This window comes from Oncorhynchus kisutch, linkage group LG17 (assembly GCF_002021735.2).
Source record: "Oncorhynchus kisutch isolate 150728-3 linkage group LG17, Okis_V2, whole genome shotgun sequence".
Lineage (NCBI taxonomy): Eukaryota > Metazoa > Chordata > Actinopteri > Salmoniformes > Salmonidae > Oncorhynchus > Oncorhynchus kisutch.
This window is the reverse complement of record NC_034190.2, coordinates 36034917-36055958: the sequence shown is the minus strand read 5'-3', so window position 1 is coordinate 36055958 and position 21042 is coordinate 36034917. Positions and strand designations below refer to the sequence as shown.

Below are 21042 nucleotides of genomic sequence, written 5' to 3'. Positions count from 1 at the left end.
CTTTTTTTTATTACAGGATATGGATCATTCATATTCCTTTCACCCAGATCAACGTAACATCGATAGGTTTAGGCTACCTCATGATATTCAAATTTTACCTGCACCCATTATGAGTTTGCTACAAACTAGCCTATGAATTCAAGTTTACAATGTAGGTGCACAGGTTAAGAGAAACATTTGAGTAATCAAGGTGACAGACAGTGACAAATTAAATACCACCTTGCACACTCTTGCCTGTATCTAGCTGATCTAGGGTGTAATCATTAATCCAACAGTTGTAAATGAGTTTTTATTGGACAATTTCAGGTATGTTTATCCCCGTTTCGTTCCATTTGCTTCTGTTTAAGAAATGTTTTCAACAGAATGGGTGGAATGAACACACGCAAACACAGTTCACTTTCATAGCAGCCACATACAAACAGCATGATCACTTTTCTCATTGTATAATTCCTTCTTACATATGCGCTCTCCTTCTCTCACCTTTTCCCTTCTGCTTGTGGACTTAAGTGCAGAACACATCAGCTGTCTGTGATCAGACGAAAAAAACACTTCTTGCACTTCTTCATTTTTTAAATAAATACATTTGTTCAAAACTGTTCATCTATTGTCTCTCTTTCTTTGAGTCAACTACTCATCACATTTTATGCACTGCAGTGCTAGATGAGCCTCTTAATTTTTTTAAATAGTCAATGTACCCAGAGAAGGATGGAAACTAGCTGTCCTCCAGCTACACCATGGTACTACCCTACCAAGTGCTGCTGAGGCTTCTGTTTCATTGCAAAACAGTGTGATTTAATCAATTATTTGGTGATGTGAATATATTTAGGTTAGCTTTATCTAAAAATATATATATATTAAGTTTCACTATTTTTACACTGCTGTACACTGTTTTAACCAACTTTATCGCAGTTGCAGCCAACAGTATTTTTCACAACAGGTTTCTGGTGGCCTTCTCCCTTTACACAGGTGTTAGGCGCATACACAGGTGTTAGGCGCATGCTAGATAGCTAATTAGCATAGGTGGTCTCTCTGTCTCCCATTAAAATACAGGCTGTAACAGGGATATATGGCCGTGTGGGAACACTAACCCTAAAAATGTGTGTATCAATTTAACGTTGTCTTTTGAAAATGATTTCTGACTGATATGAAAGATGAGGTCCTTATGCTTCCCAAACGGTACGTAAGCGATGAGTGGTAATGTTCAGCGGAGCGTTGGGGCTCTTCCCCTGCTCCATACAGAAGACCCATTTCATCACTTTAGTGTAATGGAAATGGAACTGAGAGTCATTCATGGTCTAGGGGCTAAGCTAACTCATATTGTTTACGTTCCGCGTACATATATTTTAGCATTTTATTTGGCATACATTAAAAACTACTGTGATAAAATAATACATGGAAATAGTGCAAGTAGCTACAAATATTCTCACATTTAGGCTAGCTGCGCTCTAGTTATTCATTCAACTTTCCGCACTGCACATGAGAATGAGATCTACGGTAGTCAGCTGTCAAAACAAAGATGGTTACAGCAACCAATCAACATTATGGTTAAAACAACAAATCAACATGATTAAAATATAATAATCGGTCAATCATGATTAGCTTCTTTGACATGTAAGGTCGACATTTTGGTTGGTATTCCGTTCGGGGGACGTTTATTGGCAAAGCGAAATTGCACATTATTTCCAATTTTAATATCCTTTGATAATATTGTGTTTTGTCATGGTAAAAATATATTACTCCAATCGTTTGCAATTACATGGCTGGGCGAGACGGAAATTATTGGATTAACCGTGTTCAGGTTTATTTCCGAGTGAAGGCGCAACCGCTGCAAACAAGACCTCTGAGAAGCCAGCAAGAATAAGCAAGACCTAGCAAGGCCGTGACTTCGGCGATTTTCCTTGAAAATAAAAGTCCCGCAATGAAGATGGTAATAAATTATACAAATGGTCGGAATTCATAACATTTATTTTGGAAATGTTAGCGGAATTTTGTTTAACCATATCAAAAAACGAAAAAAAGTTAATAGGTTTGATAGCACAAATCTTATTATAACAATAGCAATATTGTTAACACCATTAAAAGTAATGATTACTAGATAGTTATTATTGTAACATCAGCAATACAAATAACAAAACATTATTTATAATGCTAGTGTTAATAATAATATATTAGGCCTATAGGCCGCTAAGGTCATTAACAACATTTAATAATAATAATAATAATAATAGGCTAATAAATTAATATTATAATAACATTTAGAAACATTTAAATCCCATTGTTATTTAGCACATTCCTATTGCACGATGTTCAGTATGTAAAAAAAAAAAAAATTGACATGCATATTACACCGTACATAATTGCCTATATGTTGAGTCGTAGTAAAATTGGGGTCAATTCTACTCAGGAGCACTTTTAGTTTCCTAATACAGAGTTTACACTCCAATTAGCGTCGCTGCTCATTTTGCGCCCCTTAAAGAGTGGCCAATCAGTTTAAGAACAGAACGGTTTTTTTTCATATTGGACAGACATATTGCACTGTTCCGTGCCTGAACATTGTGTCGCCACCTTACACCCCGCTACCATCTAGAAGGCCGAGAGAGTACAGGTATATCAAAGTTGGGACCGAGACACTGAAAAGCTTCTATCTTCAGGCCATCAGACTGTTAAATAATCACCACTAGTCGACCTCTGCCCAGTATCCTGCCCTGAACTTGAGTCACTGTTACCACACGGCCCTATGTAGATAGTCATTGAACACTGGTCACTTTGATCATGTTTACACACTCTTTTACCCACTTCATATGGGCTCCCGAATGGCACAGCGGTCTAAGGTACTGCATTTCAGTGCCAAGAGGTGTCACTACAGTCCCTGGTTCAAATCCTATCTTTATCACATCTGGCTGTGATTGGAAGTCCCATAGGGCGTTTCACAATTGGCCCAGTGTCCGGGTTTGGCCGGGGTAGGCCGTCATTGTAAATAAGAATTTATTCTTAACTGACTTGCCTAGTTAAATAAAGATTAAATTAAATTTTAAATATATACATGTGTTTATAAAACTAAAATATGAACGCAACATGCATCCATTTCAACGATTTTACCGAGTTACAGTTCAGGAAATCAGCCAATTGAAATACATTCATTAGGCCATAATCTATGATTTTCACATAACTGGGCAGAGGCGCAAACATGGGTAGGCCTGGGAGGGCATAGGCCCACCCACCTGGGAGCCAAGCTTGTTTACTGCCTTTTAAAAAACCATGGCTGACTTGCTTAAACAAATGTGGTTTCTACTGACAATTGAGATGTACAAACTATGGCATAAGGGGACGACAAGCGGATAAGAGGCAATCCATAATTTCAATTAAGACATTAATGAGCGAGCTAGGACGGACGTAGTCAATATAACTATTTGTTCAGCACTTTAAATGTACAGTGACAGAATTCAGATAATGGGCCGTTCTTACAGTGTTCTTCCTGTACACCAAGTCAGAACCGTATGATAAATAAATCAAATCATATTTTATTAGTCACATGCGGCGAATACAGTGAACTTACGAGCCCCTAACCAACAATGAAGTTATAAAAAATATGGATAAGAATAAGAGATAAAAGTAACAAGTAATTAAAGAGCAGCAGTAAAATAACAATAGCGAGACAATATACAGGGAGGTACCGATACAGACTCAATGTGCAGGGGCACCGGTTAGTTGAGCTAGTATGTACATGTAGGTAGAGTTATTAAAGTGACTATGCATAGATGACAACAGAGTAGCAGTGGTGTAAAGAGGGGGTGACAGGTGGGGGGCACTGCAAATAGTCTGGCTAGTCATGTGACTTGATGTTCAGGAGTCTTATTGGTTGGGGGTAGAAGCTGTTTAGAAGCCTCTTTGACCTAGACATGGCGCTCCGGTTCCGTTTGCCGTGCGGTAGCAGAGAGAACAGTCAGTCACTAGGGTGGCTGAAGTCTTTGACAATTTTTAGGGCTTTCCTCTGACACCACCTGGTATAGAGTTCCTGGATGGCAGGAAGCTTGGCCGTTCACACTAACCTCTGTAGTGTCATGCGGTCGGAGGCCGAGCAGTTGACATACCAGGCAGTGATGCAACCAGTCAGGATGCTCTCAATGGTGCAGCTGTAGAGCCTTTTGAGGATCCGAGGACCCATGCCAAATATTTTCACTCTCCTGAGAGGGAATAAGTTTTGTCGTCCCCTCTTCACGACTGTCTTGGTGTGCTTGGACCATAATAGTTTGTTGGTGATGTGGACACCAAGGAACTTGAAGCTCTCAACCTGCTCCACTGCAGCCCCGTCGATGAGAATGGGGGCATGCTCTGTCCTCTTTTTCCTATAGTCCACAATCATCTCCTTTGTCTTGATCACGTTGAAGGAGAAGTTGTTGTCCTAGCACCACATGGCCAGGTCTCTGACCTCCTCCCTATAGGCTGTCTCATCGTTGTCGGTTATCAGGCCTACCACTGGTGTGTCATCGGTAAATTTTATGATGGTGTTGGAGTCGTGCCTGGCGATGCAGTCATGAGTGAACAGGGACTACAAGAGGGGACTGAGCACCTCATGGCTACAGACGTGAGTGCTACGGGTCAGTAGTTCTTTAGGCAGGTTACCTTAGTGTTTTTGAAGACAGGGACTGTGGTGGTCTGCTTAAAACATGCTGGTATTACAGACTCGGACAGAGAGAAGTTGAAAATGTCAGTGAAGACACTTGCCAGTTGGTCAGCGCATGCTCGCACTACACGTCCTGTTTAAATGTTGACCTGTTTAAAGTTCTTACTCACATCGGCTGCGGAGAGCGTGATCACACAGTCCTCCGGAACAGCTGGTGCTCTCATACATGTTTCAGTGTTATTTGCCTCGAAGTGAGCATAGAAGTAGTTTAGCTCGTCTGGTAGGCTCGTGTCACTGGGCAGCTCTCGGCTGTGATTCCCTTTGTAGTCTGTAATGGTTTGCAAGCCCTGCCACACCCGACGAGCGTCAGAGCCGGTGTAGTACAATTCGATCTTTGTCTTGTATTGATGCTTTGCCTGTTTGATGGTTCATCGGAGGGCGTAGTGGGATTTCTTATAAGATTCCGGGTTAGAGTCCCGCTCCTTGAAAGTGTCAGCTCTAGCCTTTAGCTCAGTGTGGATGCTGCCTGTAATCCATGGCTTCTGGTTGGGGTATGTACGCATGGTCACGGGAATCCTGGAACATATTCCAGTCTGTGCTAGCAAAACAGTCCTGTAGCTTAGCAACTTTTTTGCTGGTGCTTCCTGCTTTAATTTTTTGCTTGTAAGCAGGAATCAGGAGGATGGAATTATGGTCAGATTTGCCAAATGGAGGGCGAGGGAGAGGTTTGTATGTGTCTCCGTGTGTGGAGTGTAGGTGGTCCAGAGTTCTTTTCCCTCTGGTTGCACATTTAACATGCTGATAGAAATGTGTTAAAACGGATTGAAGTTTCCCTGCATTAAAGTCCCCGGCTACTAGGAGTGCCGCCTCTGGGTGAGCATTTTCTTGTTTGCTTATGGCGGAATACAGCTCATTCATTGCTATCTTAGTGCCAGCCTCTGACTGTGGTGGTATGTAAACCGCTACAAAGGACACAGATGAAAACTCTCTCGTAGGTAGTGTGGTCTATAGCTTATCATGAGATACTCTACCTCAGGCGAGCAATAGCTCGAGACGTCCTTAGATATCGTGCACCAGCTTATATGCTCCCTCATAAAGGGGTGCATATAAGCAGACAATGAAAATTCTTACAATATTCAATGATTACATTTCTCTAAAACAGGTTATAGGCTACATGTGCACCACAAAGTCAGAACAGTAGGCAAAATTAAGAGGTGAAAATAGACCAAATTATTAGGGTGAGGCACATGGGATACTGACAGCTTATTACACAACATACACTTAGTATTACTTTCTTAGCTACAGTATACATATCTCCCTGGCATATTACATAATTTATGCAGCAGTATACAAGACATTTTTGGACTCACCTTGTTGTGCTGTGCTCACTTGAACAGGAAGGTGGCGCGGCGGGCCTTCGTGGGTAAATTTTGTCATCAAAGGCTGGCATTTTCTGGATTTATGGTGCTTTCAAAATAACTGGGAACTCAGGAAGAAAAAAAAGGTTGAATCATGATGATGTCAGTGATCTTCAGGTCAAACTCTAGAAAGAGGCCAGAGTTCCCGATTTACAATTCCGAGTTGGATGAAAGTGCAAAACGTATTTTCCCAGTCGTAGCTCGTTTTTCCTAAAGTCAGATTTTGCAGTTCCGAGGTCTTGTTTTGAGCACGGCACAAATCATGCTTCATTGACAACATGACGAATGTTGAATGTTTATAATTTTAAACTAGGAAAAGAAACCCTTAATCTTAGACTTGGGACCACACAGCCACTCCACTGTATAGCAGGCTAATGATTGCAATGCTTGCATTTAGCCACTGTTGAATTAGCCATTTCCAACTTGTTGTGTAATGTTTATGTCCAATTGCCGATGAGCACCGATACGTTTTATTTATAATTTCTCTTCATTATTTCTCTTCACATGACAAGGATTAAAAAGGATTTGCCAGTAGATTGTCGACTTGATTCATTATGATGACTGCTAGCTAAAATTTTGAAGGTATGATGCTGACATGATCAGTCCAATCAAAGCTACAGTAGGTATAACGTGATTTGACGTAATTCTATCTGTGGCCAATGACCTTGAGCCTTCTTGGATGCGCACTTCTAATGTAACTCAATGGCAGCACCCAAGGGGTTTGAGTTTTCAAGATCTACCCTTAGGCTTGGTGGTGTCGTAGTGTCCCCATGAGTGACAGAACACTGAGCCAATCACGACACAACGCTCTGTATTTTCTGCTGGCTTGCCCCACCATCACAGAAAGCACTGAGCTAGGATGAAACACCTGCATTTTGGAGTTGCCTTACTCAAGAAAACAAAAAAGAGACCACTTTTGTATGCTGCTTTATTAACTCAATTATATATATATATTTTTTTACAATGTTTGCAAACTGATATGTGACACGTATTAATGCCCAAATAAAATGCAAAACAGGCAAGCTCCCACCAAAAAAAATCTAAATATTGTGGGGCTCAAAAATGGATTGGTCGCCACTGTACATATTCCAGACTCTGACATTGCTCGTTGTAATATTTTTACATTTCTTTATTCCTTTCTTTATATTTTGGGGGATTTGCGTGTATTGCTTTGTATTGTTTGGTAGCCTATTACTCCACTGTTGGAGATAGGAACATAAGCATTTCGCTACACCCAAAATAACATCTGCAAAGTATGTGTACACGATTAATAACAATTGATTTGATTTGATATAGCACTCTACAGGAAATCTCTTGATTGTTTGTCCAGATAACCAGGTTCCAGTATACTCACTAGAATATATAACAGGTGAGTTTGAACAAACACCTGCGTCATAGGATGCATTGCATTCCAAAATTGCTTAGAATGTAAAAGCCAAATATCTAAATTCTGGTGGACACTTTGGAAAATATACAACAAGTACATATTTTCAAAAAAGCATAATTTATTCAGAACAAATTATATCATGATGAAGTTAATAAATCAGACACTTTTAAAGAAATTGATCATGAACAGTAACACAGAAGTTGCAAATTATATGCAAGATCCTCTCTTGGTAGAGTCAGCCCACTGGGCACAAACTGGTTGAATCAACATTCTTTCCACGTCATTTTTTTTATGTGAATGGGTGATTCTTACATTTAGCAACATGATCTTACTGGGATACTGACTCAAAATATACATTTTATTTGTCTAGCCAAAACTCTTGACCTGATGCATGTTTTGGCACATAAAGCTGGCCTTGGGAAGATTTAAATGTGTAAAGTCCGCAGCCTGCTGATCATCATTAGAATAATGTAGGTTATTTACAGGTATGTCGGTCAGTTAACACTCCACCTACTGATCACATTGTTTGCTTCAGCAGTTAGCTTCTCACCCACATAATCACCTGCTAATAGTAGGAATTTGGCACCTCCATTATAGGGCAAGCCAAGAGTACAAGTCTGGATTGGATGGCGTTTTATTTCACACTGGAAGCAAACATTGAGTAAACTAAAATATTTAATGTATTCCTTTGTAATTAAAATATAGTCTTGAATTTGTCAATCCGTCAGCAGAGTGTTAAAGGGACAGTAGAAAAGTGCAGACTGCACCCTGGTGTTGAGGTTGGGTTTTATGGACACAATTGATAGTTTTTCCCTGTACAGTGTAATATTTGTACCATATTTGTTGGGTGTGCAGAAGCTCCACGCTAACATTTTGTTCAAACTCACTCTGTTTTGTAGGCTACGTACTCTTGTGAATAGGCTGGACCCTGGTTTTATGGACAAACCGATTATCTACTGTGCAATATCTGTCCAACACGAAAAAACTGTTGGATTTAAATTTATTGGCCAAACTTTAAGGGCCTCAAAATGAGCAGCAACGCTATTCGGGGTGTAAACTCTGGATTTGGAGTGCTCATTGGATTTAAGATGATTGGCAACAATAACCAATGTTCTATAATTGTAATTATTAATTGAGAAAGTATACAGGACTGGACTCTTATTCTGAAGGACTCCTAAAATCTGTGACCCGGAAATAGTCAGTTATTCTTGCCTGCTTCACAGCGGTGTCAGTAAGAGATGACCCATAGTGAACAGCGAGAAACTACGACGTATCCTAGCTCAAGCATAGGAACCGAAACATTTCATACAACGACTGGTGAGTTTATGCATATATATATTCCATACATGAAAACAGTGGCGTGACACGTCTTGCGATCGATAAACTGCGTGCATTCGATCAGTGAGTGGGCTAATAATGCCAGGTTCTAAAGCCAAACCATGATAAACTGCTGGTGCCTGGAAGGGGTGATCCATCCAGGATTATACCGAGATATGTCATTGTTACACCTGTCATGCTGAATATCAATAGCATATGTATCAGTATGATTATAATGGTAGAATTGTCTGTATTAGCCACAGATAATTGTCAGTGTCCACTGCGCAACCTTGGCTACTACTAATGTCGACTGTGAGGCAGGTTTTTAGAGATTAGTGGCTTGCTTTGCCTATGGCTAAATTCAGTTTGTAAAACAAAATTGCCTAACTTTCTTATGGGCCATAATTCTGGGCTTCTTCGTGTTTATTATACATTTTGTTTAATTTGCAGGGTTTGAAATGTATATTAATTATCTCAATGTGTCGTCATTTCAAACGAGGCAGCGCCAAAGACTTGGGGGAATTCTGTCATCTGAGAAAGTGCTCCTCTGAATTGTCTGTCTACAGCAGCCAATAGTGGATTTACGAGTGATTTTTTTTTCTTCATTAGCCTGGCTGAGAGAATGGGAGGAGGAAGAAGGAAAAGCCAGTGAAACCTTGCCCGGATCTAAAGTTGACCATCGCATAGATCCTTGTTTGCTTTTTTTCCTCATGAGAACTTGCGTCTAAAAAGTTGATGACAGAGGTGGCCTCCCAGTGACCGCGTCACATGGCAGAGGGAGAGTACCTCTGCAGGCACCACGTCACGACTGATCTCGAGCCACCGCGCTGCCAAAATGCAAATAAACAATTATTTAGAATATCTGATAGCTAAGTATTTTTTTACCTGTGGATTTTTGTGTTATATGAAAGCAACCTAGAAGATCTGGAACGAAGCCATTTGGACTTCTAAAGCCAGAAACAACTTCAAAAAGCCAGGCATTTGTGACAGCTGTCATCGCAGTTCGTTTCATTATCAGGATACAACTGTTGATAAGACTGAGGCGGATGTAAGTGTGGCAATGTCTGCATGCTGTAATGCTGATCCGAGAAATTACCAATATCATGTAGGTTTGCTTGTCATGTAAAGTGGGAGGTTGATATTAAATGACTTTCTAGCGCAGCAGTTGCCACATACTCTCAGTTCGATAATCAGTCAGAAAATGCTGTGTGTGTGTGAGAGCCTATGCTCCATGCCATTGGATTGCTTTCTACTCCAACCTGAACTAAATGTGCTCATGCTGCTCTCTGTTTTGTTTTTGTTTCTCTGAACTTCCTGTAAGAACTTGCTGAGGAATTGTGAAGGGAAAAAATAGTAGCCTACTGCTATTCTACTTGGGTTAGATTTTCAGCATGTGGCGAGCGTTCCACCTTTTCTAATTCTATAGGAGGATAATAGGCATACACTGAGTGTACAAAACATTAAGAACACCTGCTCTTTTTCCATGACAGACTGACCAGGTGAAAGCTATGATCCCTTATTGATGTCACTTGTTAAATCGACTTCAATCAGTGTAAACAAAGGGAAGGAGACCGGTTAAAGAAGGGTTTTTAAGCCTTGAGGCAATCTTTTCAACCTTTTTCTTTAACCACCAGATGACAGAAAGTGAAAGAAAACAGCTGAATTTAACAGTTTGTCAGTGGAAGGGAGAACAGTAGCAGGTGACTGCTATGTATCCAATTCAATTTGGTAACAGAATTTTAAGTTTTAATCACTTAATTCATAAAGAAGTTGATATCAGTAAAAACACTGATTTAATTGATAGGTATACATTTACATGTTACTTCTGTGAAATTTCATTTTCCACATGAGGGCGAGAAATATGAAAATATCTTGAAGAAATTTGTGATTTTGGTAACAGTAATTCAAGGCAATGTTTCCCACATTTACAGAAGGCGTATTTAAACAACAAAAAAATCCTAAACTGAACATAAGTGTTGATAGTAGTTGGCAGCAATGTTCCCTCTAAATTGCATGCAAGCCTTGTTCCAAAATGTTTTATTAGTTTTGGGCTGTTTTGTGGAAGGTGCACCCGATTCTGCTGCCCTGCGAACTGTTCCAATTTTGAAACATTCCATGTGACTGTAGGTCCAAATTCTACCTTCACGAGAGCCAATCAGGTGCACTGTAGGCCTACGGCTGGCCAGTCGGATGGCTCAGATTACCGTGTCTGCAGTAACGTAGCAAGCACAAGAAATCTACAGCAAAGTTGATACTGTGAGATTTCAAAACATGTAAAACCATGACTAGAGGGAGACTGTCAAGGAATACAGCAAAAAACTGCTGTTTTATGAGTGAGTTCATGTTCATTGCCACTCAGCGCTACAACAAGCAGTGCAGCAGTAATGAATGAGTAGGCAAGTGTATCTATAGGCTTGCGTTGTTATTATTAGCGACTTTTGTCTTTTTTTATATCAAGGAATATTTCACTTTCTCTGTTCACGGGAGTAACAACATGCATTTGTGCACGAGGCAGATATAATGCGGTGCGACTCAAGTTTCGCCATCCGCTGGAAGACAGTGTCCCTTTTTTGGTCAGTGTCAGAGGAGGAAAGTCAGAGCGGAGGGATGTTGAGAGACGGACCCTCAGTCTGCTGCTCTCTCCCTCCGCTGAGACTGACCATCAGATGCAGGCACCATCAGCCCAGTAAAATAGAAAGCAAATTATTTAAATGTATGCTCACTCAGGGGTGCTTCATAAGTAATACAACAACGGATCTATTACTGGTGTGTTCATATATCTCAAAACAATTTATATAATAAAAAAGTGTATTATTATTATTATTACTATAGTTTACTGCACAAATCTCATTGCTACAGTACTGTTTTTAATTGGTTGATGTTGCATAGGTTTACATTTTAACATTTTTTTTACATTCATGTCAACAACAAAAAATCTGAGTGGCAGATCTCAGCTTGCATTTTGACTCAAAAGTGATCTTGGTTGGTGACCACTGTTCTAGAGTTTTCCCTGTTAACACTATCAACTTTTCCCTTTACTGTGCCAATTGTGATTGCATCAACACAATATTAACCACTTTCAATGTAACATACTGACACAAAACAAACTTGTTTTAGGCAAAACGCATTGGAGTAGGATTGTATTGCATTGACATGCTTGACTCAGCCGTACTCTACACAGACCGGAGTGGCATAAACAATCAGAGCTGCAGGAGGCCTATATGCAAATAGACCATTGCCATATATGGATCTGTACCATTTACGTTTAACTGGACTGTGTTTACAGCATGAGCGGTTGTGAGTAGATGCACTTGTTTTGAGATCAAAGCGAGAGCTGCATGTAGGCATGGGTACATTTTGTTCTTCTCCTTTGCTAGTTTGTTAGTTATTAGCCAGTTATAGATCATTTGTAGTCAGCAATAGGGGAGTGATTGCTTCCAACAAGAGCACAAAATGTGTACATTTCTAGACACCTTTGAAAAGCTAGTCAGGTAAAGAGATATTTTTTTTTTAAACGTGCAGTGTTGTATTTTGTGGCGTTCAAAGTAGGCCTGCAATCCATGAGACTTTCCATGAGACTTTCAAAAACAAACATGCAGGGCTTGACATTAACCTGTTTATCCACTTGTCCTTCAGACAATGAGACTGAAAATGTTGTGTTTGATGCAAGGAACCACTTTACAAAATAAAATGTATTATTGCTCAATCTAATTCATGCTGATAAAAAAAGAAAGAATCCATAGGCCTAATGGATATGCTCAAACTCGCACACGTTTGATTGCCCCTTTAAGTGTATCTGTAGTTCTTACATAAATTTTTGGATTGACAAATGATTATTATTTACAAAGATATTATTATACGTAATAGAAAGCAATAGGTTATAAGAAGCCAACATAACCATACCATAAAGTAACATGTAACATCCATGTATGGCCATTAATGTAAACCTTAATATTGGTTAATCCTGCAGTAGATGCTGTTCAATTGGTAACATACATTTGGTCTTCTTCTAATGCCTCTAATGCCTTCTAATGCCTGTAATCTAAAAGTAACTGAATGTAATCAGATTACCTTACTGAGTTTTGGTAATTCAAAGGTTACGTTACTGATTGCAATTTTGGACAGGTAACGAACGGATTACATTTAGAAAGTAACCTACCCAACCCAGGTGTTTTGATGTATTTATAATACCTTTTTTAAAAGTGTCAATCAGCAGTTCAAAATAATAACAAAGTGGTCCCCGCCCCTGTTTCTATACAAATATGAGGGATTGGGCAGGGGAAATGTAACTACCTCAAATACTAAATGTATCTACCTCAAATACTTCATAGCCCTGCACATTGATGTGGTACTCGTACTCGCTGTATATAGTGCCTTCAGAAATTTATTCAGACCTCTTGACCTTTTACACATTTTGTTATGTTATGGCCTTATTCTAAAATGGATTAAATAAAAACATTTCCTCAGACAATACCCCATAATGACAAAGTGAAAACAGTTTTTTTTTAAACCCAGATACCTTATGTAAATAAGTATTCAGACCCTTTCCTATGAGACTCGAAATTGAGCTCAGGCGAATCCTGTTTCCATTGATCATCCTTGAGATGTTTCTTCAACTTGATTGGAGTCCACCTGTGGTAAATTCAATTGATTGGACATGATTTGGAAAGGCACACACCTGTCTTAAAAGGCCCCACAGTTGACAGTGCATGTCAGAGCAAAAACCAAGCCATAAGTTTGAAGGAATTGTCCGTAGACAGAGACAGGATTGTGTCGAGGCACAGATCTGGGGAAGGGTACCAGAAAATGTCTGCAGCATTGAAGGTCCCCAAGAACACAGTGGCCTCCATCATTCTTAAATGGAAGAAGTTTGGAACCACCAAGACTCTACCTAGAGCTGGCCGCCAGGCCAAACAGAGCAATCGGTGGAGAAGGGCGTTGGTCTGGGAGGTGACCAAGAACCCGATGGTCACTCTGACAGCGCTTTAGTGTTTCTCTGTGGAGATGGGAGAACCTTCCAGGAGGACAACCATCTTTGCAGCACTCATCATGCTGTGGGGATGTTTTTCAGCAGCACGGACTGGGAGACTAGTTAGGATCGAGGGAAAGATGAACAGCAAAGTACAGAGAGATCCTTGATGAAAACCTGTTCCAGAGCGCTCAGGACCTCAGGCTGGGGCAAAGGATCACCTTTCAACAGGACAACAACCCTAAGCACACACAGCCAAGACAACGCAGGAGTGGCTTCGGGACAAGTCTCTGAATGTCCTTGAGTGGCCCAGCCCGAGCCTGGACTTGAACCCGATCAAACATCTCTGGAGGGATCTGAAAATAGCTGTGCACTGACGGATCTGCAGAGAAGAATGGGAGAAACTCTCCAAATACAGGTGTGCCAAGCTGGAAGCGTCATACCCAAGAAGACTCGAGGCTGTAAGGTGCTTCAACAAAGTACTGAGTAAAGGGTCTGAATAAATTTGCAAACATTTCTAAAAATATTTTTTTGCTTTGTCATTATGCGGTATTGTGTGTAGATTGATTGAGGGTGAAAAAAACAATTTAATAAGGCTGTAATGTAACAAAATGTGGAAAAGGTTAAGGGGTCCGTATACTTTCCAAATCCACTGTATAGCTTAATTTGTATGTATTTTATTCCTCTTTAAATCAGCATCATTGGGAAGGGCTCATAAGCAAGCATTTCACGGTAAAGTCTACACCTGTTGTCTTCACTGAATGTGACAAATAAATGTCATGTGCAAAACAAGCTTATATTTTGGGTTCTGATGGAGTACAACAGTTGATCTAAGCTCATTAGGTATTTATGTTATATTCTTTTAGAATCAATGGGTTCATATCGTTAATTTATTAGTTAAAAAATGTATGTAGCAACTGCATTTTGGCCCTTTAAGACTTTTTCTGGGAGATGTTTTCTAAGACACCATTTTTCCATCTGTTTGACAAGAAATCTAAGCCTTTGCTCATTCCTAATTTTTAGGATGGAAAATGGTGGAAAAAATGTATATATGTCTTTAGTTTTCATTTGACTCCCTATTTGACATGTTCCTATGAACTTCACACGTTGGTGCTTATGGGCCCTTTTACCAGTTACAAAAACGGACTTCTTCAAGAGAAAAAATATTATTGTTGGAAACTCTCCACATGTTGATGTTGTTTTTGAAAGGCCTTTTTCATCATGCGTGTTTGGTACCTGCTGACATTTGATGTTTTCAGAATTAAAAAAATCTTATCGAGGATCGATACAGATAGTTTTCAGCATAAGGACTAATAACCGTTGTAAAATGCAGTCCACCTGCTGTTCTGCTGTCCCTTCAACATTAGAAATGTGCCTTAACCACATTCCATCAGCACCTCACCCTATATACTATAAACAATGTTCAGAAGGAGAGTGCATGGAAGTGAACGCTGAGGTCAGTGGGTGGAGAGACAACACCAACGACTCCTGTCAGGCAGATATTTAACCATGCTCATGATTCTCTCAAACAGAATTTCTGTTAACCCGAAGCCTGTTACAAGTGCTTATAGAACAGCCACTCGTTACTATGTTATAAAACATCTCCAGGAGAACCTCTTTCTTCCAGAGGTCGACCGATTAATCGGAATGGCCGATTTAATTAGGGCCGATTTCAAGTTTTCATAACAATCGGAAATTGGTATTTTTGGGCGCTGATTTCCGATTATTTTAAATTTTTATACCTTTTTATTTAACTAGGCAAGTCAGTTAAGAACACATTCTTATTTTCAATGACTGCCTTGGAACTGTGGGTTAACTGCCTTGTTCAGGGGCAGAACGACAGATTTTCACCTTGTCAGCTCAGGGGTTTCAATCTTGTAACCGCATAGTTAACTAGTGCAATGCTCTAACCATTGCACTCCACGAGTAGCCTGCCTGTTACGCGAATGCAGTAGAAGCCGAGGTAAATTGCTAGCTAGCATTAAACTTATCTTATATAAAACAATCAATCATAATCACTAGTTATAACTACTAATCCAGTTTAGCAGGCAATATTAACCAGGTGAAATTGTGTAATTTCTCTTGCGTTCATTGCACGCAGAGTCAGGGTATATGCAACAGTTTGGGCTGCCTGGCTCATTGCGAACTAATTTTCCAGAATTTTACGTAATTATGACTTACATTGAAGGTTGTGCAATGTAACAAGAATATTTAGACTTAGGGATGCCACCCGTTAGATAAAATACCGAACGGTTCCGTATTTCACTGAAATAATAAACGTTTTGTTTTCGAAATGATAGTTTCCGGATTCGATCATATTAATGACCAAAGGCTCGAATTTCTGTGTGTTATTATGTTATAATTAATTAAGTCTGATTTGATAGAGCAGTCTGACTGAGCAGCAGCAGGCACGTAATCATTAATTCAAACAGCACTTTCGTGCGTTTTGCCAGCAGCTCTTCGCAAGCACAGCGCTGTTTATGACTTCAAGCCTATCAGCCTAATGGCTGGTGTAACCAACGTGAAATGGTTAGCTGGGTGTGCGCTAATACTGGTTCAAACGTCACTCGATTTTAGATTTTGAGTAGTAATTCCCTTTGCGCTGCAAGGGCCGCGGCTTTTGTGGAGCGATGGGTAACGATGCTTTGAGTGTGGTTGTTGTCGATGTGTTCCTGGTTCGAGCCCAGGTAGGGGCGAGGAGGGGGACGGAAGCTATACTGTTACACTGGCAATGCTATAGTGCCTATAAGAACATCCAATAGTCAAAGGTATATGAAATACAAATGGTATAGAGAGAAATAGTCCTATAAATACTATATTAACTACAACCTAAAACCTCTTACCTTGGAATATTGAAGTTTCATGTTAAAAGGAACCACCAGCTTTCATATGTTCTCATGTTCTGAGCAAGGAACTGAAACGTTAGCTTTTTTACATGGCACACATTTTTACATGGCACATATTACTTTCTTCTCCAACACTTAGTTTTTTTATTATTTAAACCAAATTGAACATGTTTCATTATTTATTTGAGGCTAAATTGATTTTATTGATGTTTTATATTAAGTTAAAATAAGTGTTAATTCAGTATTGTTGTAAATGTCATTACAAATAAAAAATAATAAAAAATTGGCAGATTTTAATCGGTATCGGTCTTCTTGGACCTCCAATAAGCGGTATCGGTATCGGCGTTGAAACATCATAATCGGTCGACCTCTACTTTATTCCCCCTCTCCTCCTCCCCCAGGTTGTTCTCTCGTCTGCCAGGGCAGTAGAGGGTCAGAGGGAGTGTCATGTTGAAGCTGCTCTTCCACATAGTGCTGGTGTTGACCTGTCTTCACCCTTCACCTCACCTCCCTCCCCACATAAGCTAACTCCAGCTGCTCTCAGTCTCCACCCTCTTCCACCAATTGGCCAGGAGAAAGGTAAATATACTGTACTGTAAAAGATTGTGACCTTAACGCACGCAATTGTATTTGATCACCTGTCTGACTCTTTTTAATGTCCTGAAATGATACAATGTGTCCATTCGCCTTAGCTGGGATTTACAGAATTTTGCCTGGGGTAAGTGAACTAAATATTCACGCAAGTTGAGCCTGTTCTGAGATTGCTTCATTGGGCAGGTGATTATCTTTTTAAAGAAGTGAAAACCACCAAAATGCAAAGAATTCCAGTAGCCTAAAACTGATCTTTCTGGTTCCGCCCCATTTGTTTAAGTGAAAGACAGACAATTTATGGCAGTCAGAGCCTTTACAGAAAACAATCAAAATACAAAGACTTTCAGTACTGATCTTTCTGATTCCTCCCCTATGTGTAGGTGAAAGGCAGGCAGTATATGGTTCTTCTGTGTGGAAATAGCTCATTTACATTTTCGCAGAAGTGATCATAATTTTCGGGGCAACCAAAAATACTCATGAATTGTCTATCAGACTTTAAAAAATTAATTGACTTTTTACCACTTTTCTCCCAAATTCCGTGTTCTCCAATTGGTAGTTACAGTCTTGTCTCATCGCTGCAACTCCCGTACAGACTTAGGAGAGGCGAAGGTTGAGAGTAGTGCATAATCCGAAACACAACCCAGCCAAGCCACACTGCTTCTTGACACAATGCCTGCTTAACCTGGAAGCCAGCCGCACCAATGTGTTGATGGAAACACCGTACACCTGACGACCGTGTCAGCGTGCACTGCGCCCGGCCTGCCTGCCACAGGAGTCACTAGTGTGCAGTGGGACAAGGACATCCCTGCCGGGCCAAACCCTTCCCTAACCGCGACAATGCTCGGCCAATTGTGCGCCGCCCCATGTGTCTCCTGGTCACGGCCGGCTGCAACAGAGCCTGGACTTGAACCCAGAATCTCTAGTGGCACAGCTAGCACTGCGATGCAGTTTCTTAGACCACTTTACCACTCGGGAGGCCTCCTTTCAGATTTTAAATGTCAATCCCTGCTTAGCGCCTGGTTCGTGTCGGTGTTGAATTACATCAAGGTGGTGTAATGTTGTAGCCTGGAAATCCAGACTGAAGCATACTACGCTTCACTATTGAGAGGAATTTGGTCTGGATTTCCAGGCTAGTAATGTTGTACAATCCTGACAACTGTTTCTGTTCTGTCCAGGTCCTCGGTCCTCGTGGAAAATGTCCTATGCATATCAGAACCTGTTTAGCTGGAGTCGACCTCGATTGACACAGCCACATCTCCTCTTCCTATCACTGAGCTTCTTGTGCCGCTTAGTTGCTCCCGCAGGTAAAACGCACCAATACATTTATCTGGAATTATTTGCGATGTTATGATTGTCCAGGATGTCAGAATGAATGAGATCTATTCATTGAGTTGATTATTTTGTTATACTTACCATAGGCTTTATGGAATCTGAGACATTGCAACATAAATACCAGTGTCTAACAATAGATGCTTGTCTTTATTACATAGTTTGTGTCATAAGTCATAGTTTGCGTCCGCATGCTTCTCAGCCGAAACAGTTCGGTAGAGTTTGTGCATACATTATGAGGACATTTTGTGACGTTTTTGTACGTTTTGAACTTCGGTGAGGGTTATTTTAGCTCTTCGCAGTTTGGATGAAATGATTAAATAACATGTACAGTTAAAGTCTGAAGTTTACATACACTTAGATTGGAGTCATTAAAACTCATTTTTCATTTTTTAACGAACTATAGTTTTGGCAAGTCGGTTAGGACATCTACTTTGTGCATGACACAAGTCATTTTTCCAACAATTGTTCACAGACAAATTATTTCACTTATAATTCACTGTATCACAATTCCCGTGGGTCAGAAGTTTACATTCACTAAGTTTTCCAAAATTATGTCATGGCTTTAGATGCTTCTGATAGGTGACATCATTTGAGTCAATTGGAGGTGTACCTGTGGATATATTTCAACGCCTACCTTCAAACTCAGTGCCTCTGTGATTGACATCATGGGAAAATCAAAAGAAATCAGCCAAGACTTCAGAAAAACAATTGTAGACCTCCACAAGTTGTGTTCACCCTTGGGAGCAATTTCCAAATGCCTGACGGTACCATGTTCATCTGTACAAACAATAGTACGCAAGTATTAACACCATGGGACCACGCAGCCGTCATACCGCTCAGGTAGGAGACGTGTTCTGTCTCCTAGAGATGAATGTACTTTGGTGCGAAAAGTGCAAATCAATCCCAAAACAGCAAAGGACCTTGTGGAGATGCTGGAGGAAACGGGTACAAAAGTATCTATATCCACAGTAAAAACGAGTCCTATGTTGACATAACCTGAATGGTCGCTTAGCAAGGAAAAAGCCACTGCTCCAAAACCGCCATAAAAAAAGCCAGACTACGGTTTGCAACTGCACATGGGGACAAAGATTGTACTTTTTGGAGAACTGTTCTCTGGTCTGATGAAACAAAAATATAACTTTTTGGCCATAATGACCATAGTTATGTTTGGAGAAAAAGGGGGAGGCTTGCAAGCCGAAGAACACCATCCCAACCGTGAAGCATGGGGTGGCATCATATTGTAGGGGTGCTTTGCTGCAGGACTGGTGCGCTTCACAAAATAGATGGCATCATGTGGGAGGAAAATTATGTGGATATATTGAAGCAACATCTCAAGACATCAGTCAGGAAGTTAAAGCTTGGTCGCAAATTGGTCATCCAAATGGACAATGACCCCAAGCATACTTCCAAAGTTGTGGCAAAAGGGCTTAAGGACAACAAAGTCAAGGTATTGGAGTGTCCATCACAAAACCCTGACCTCAATCCTATAGAAACTTTGTGGGCAGAACTGAAAAGAGCGTGTGCGTGCAAGGAGGCCTACAAACCTGACTTAGTTACACCAGCTCTGTCAGGAGAAATGGGCCAAAATTCATCCAACTTATTGTGGGACGCTTGTGGAAGTCTACCCAAAACATTTGACCCAAGTTAAACAATTTAAAAGCAATGCTACCAAATACTAATTGAGTGTATGTAAACTTCAGACCCACTGGGAATGTGATGAAATAAATAAAAGATGAAATCATTCTCTCAACTATTATTCTGACAATTCACATTCTTAAAATAAAGTGGTGATCCTAACTGACCTAAGACAGGGAATTTTTACTCTGATTAAATGTCAGGAATTGTGAAACTGAGTTTAAATGTATTTGGCTAAGGTGTATGTAAACTTCCGACTTCAACTGTATGTATAAATGTATTTTGCAACGCTCGCGCACATAATGCCAGCGGTGAGGTCATCATGTAAGATCTCAGCAAAAATGTGTTGATGACAGATTGGTTGAGTTATCTTAAATTATTTAGGACTGTTATGAGGAATTATATACTGGCTATGGGGTCTCAAAATGGGCAAACGGTACAATTTTTTAAATTTATTTTTAATTTTTTCAAGCGAAGGTCTATTTAAGGGAGTATGCGAGCACACTTGTTTGGTTCGCCTAGCTGATTTCGGCTGGACACCAGTCGAACTGAAGCATACTGTGTGTTTATCGGGTTGTTAGTAATTGTTTGTACTGCCTGCTGGTTCTGAGGCGTGCATGCATATTTCAGTGGTAGTTCCAATCCGAATGGCTGTTTTTACAGTGTGGGTGAGTGATGCCACAAGGCCTGGGGGGAGGAAATGACTAAACAGAGACAAAAGGGCCCATTCTCTAAAAGAAAGCAGAAAGGCTCAATCGCTGCAAGCAGTTTTACAGGGAGTTCAAGTTACACCCACATCCCATAATATTTAGCTCTGGAGCGTCTGGAGCTATGACAACAATAGCCATGGGAATAGGTGCGCTTTCAGTGTCTGAGTTGATGGTTGGTGCCATGTCTTGTCTAGAGACACATCAAATCATATG

General features: G+C 40.3%; 1 protein-coding gene across 4 annotated transcripts in view; it reads left to right on the top strand.

The window, feature by feature from the left end:
• Positions 1 to 1102: 1102 nt before the first annotated feature.
• Positions 1103 to 21042, top strand: part of LOC109907594 (dyslexia-associated protein KIAA0319-like protein) — a 36269-nt gene continuing 16329 nt past the window's right edge. Inside the window, exons 1-4 of one of the 4 annotated variants that reach the window (XM_020505647.2) lie at positions 8640 to 8746; positions 9356 to 9794; positions 16963 to 17140; positions 18328 to 18456. In XM_020505647.2, the coding sequence (XP_020361236.1) occupies positions 18348 to 18456 (109 nt within the window). In that variant the 5' untranslated portion in view covers positions 8640 to 8746; positions 9356 to 9794; positions 16963 to 17140; positions 18328 to 18347. Of the gene's footprint in view, positions 1177 to 8626; positions 8747 to 9355; positions 9795 to 15584; positions 15679 to 16962; positions 17141 to 18327; positions 18457 to 21042 lie in introns of those variants that run through there. The other 3 variants (XM_031793753.1, XM_020505645.2, XM_020505648.2) reach the window with 3 other exon arrangements.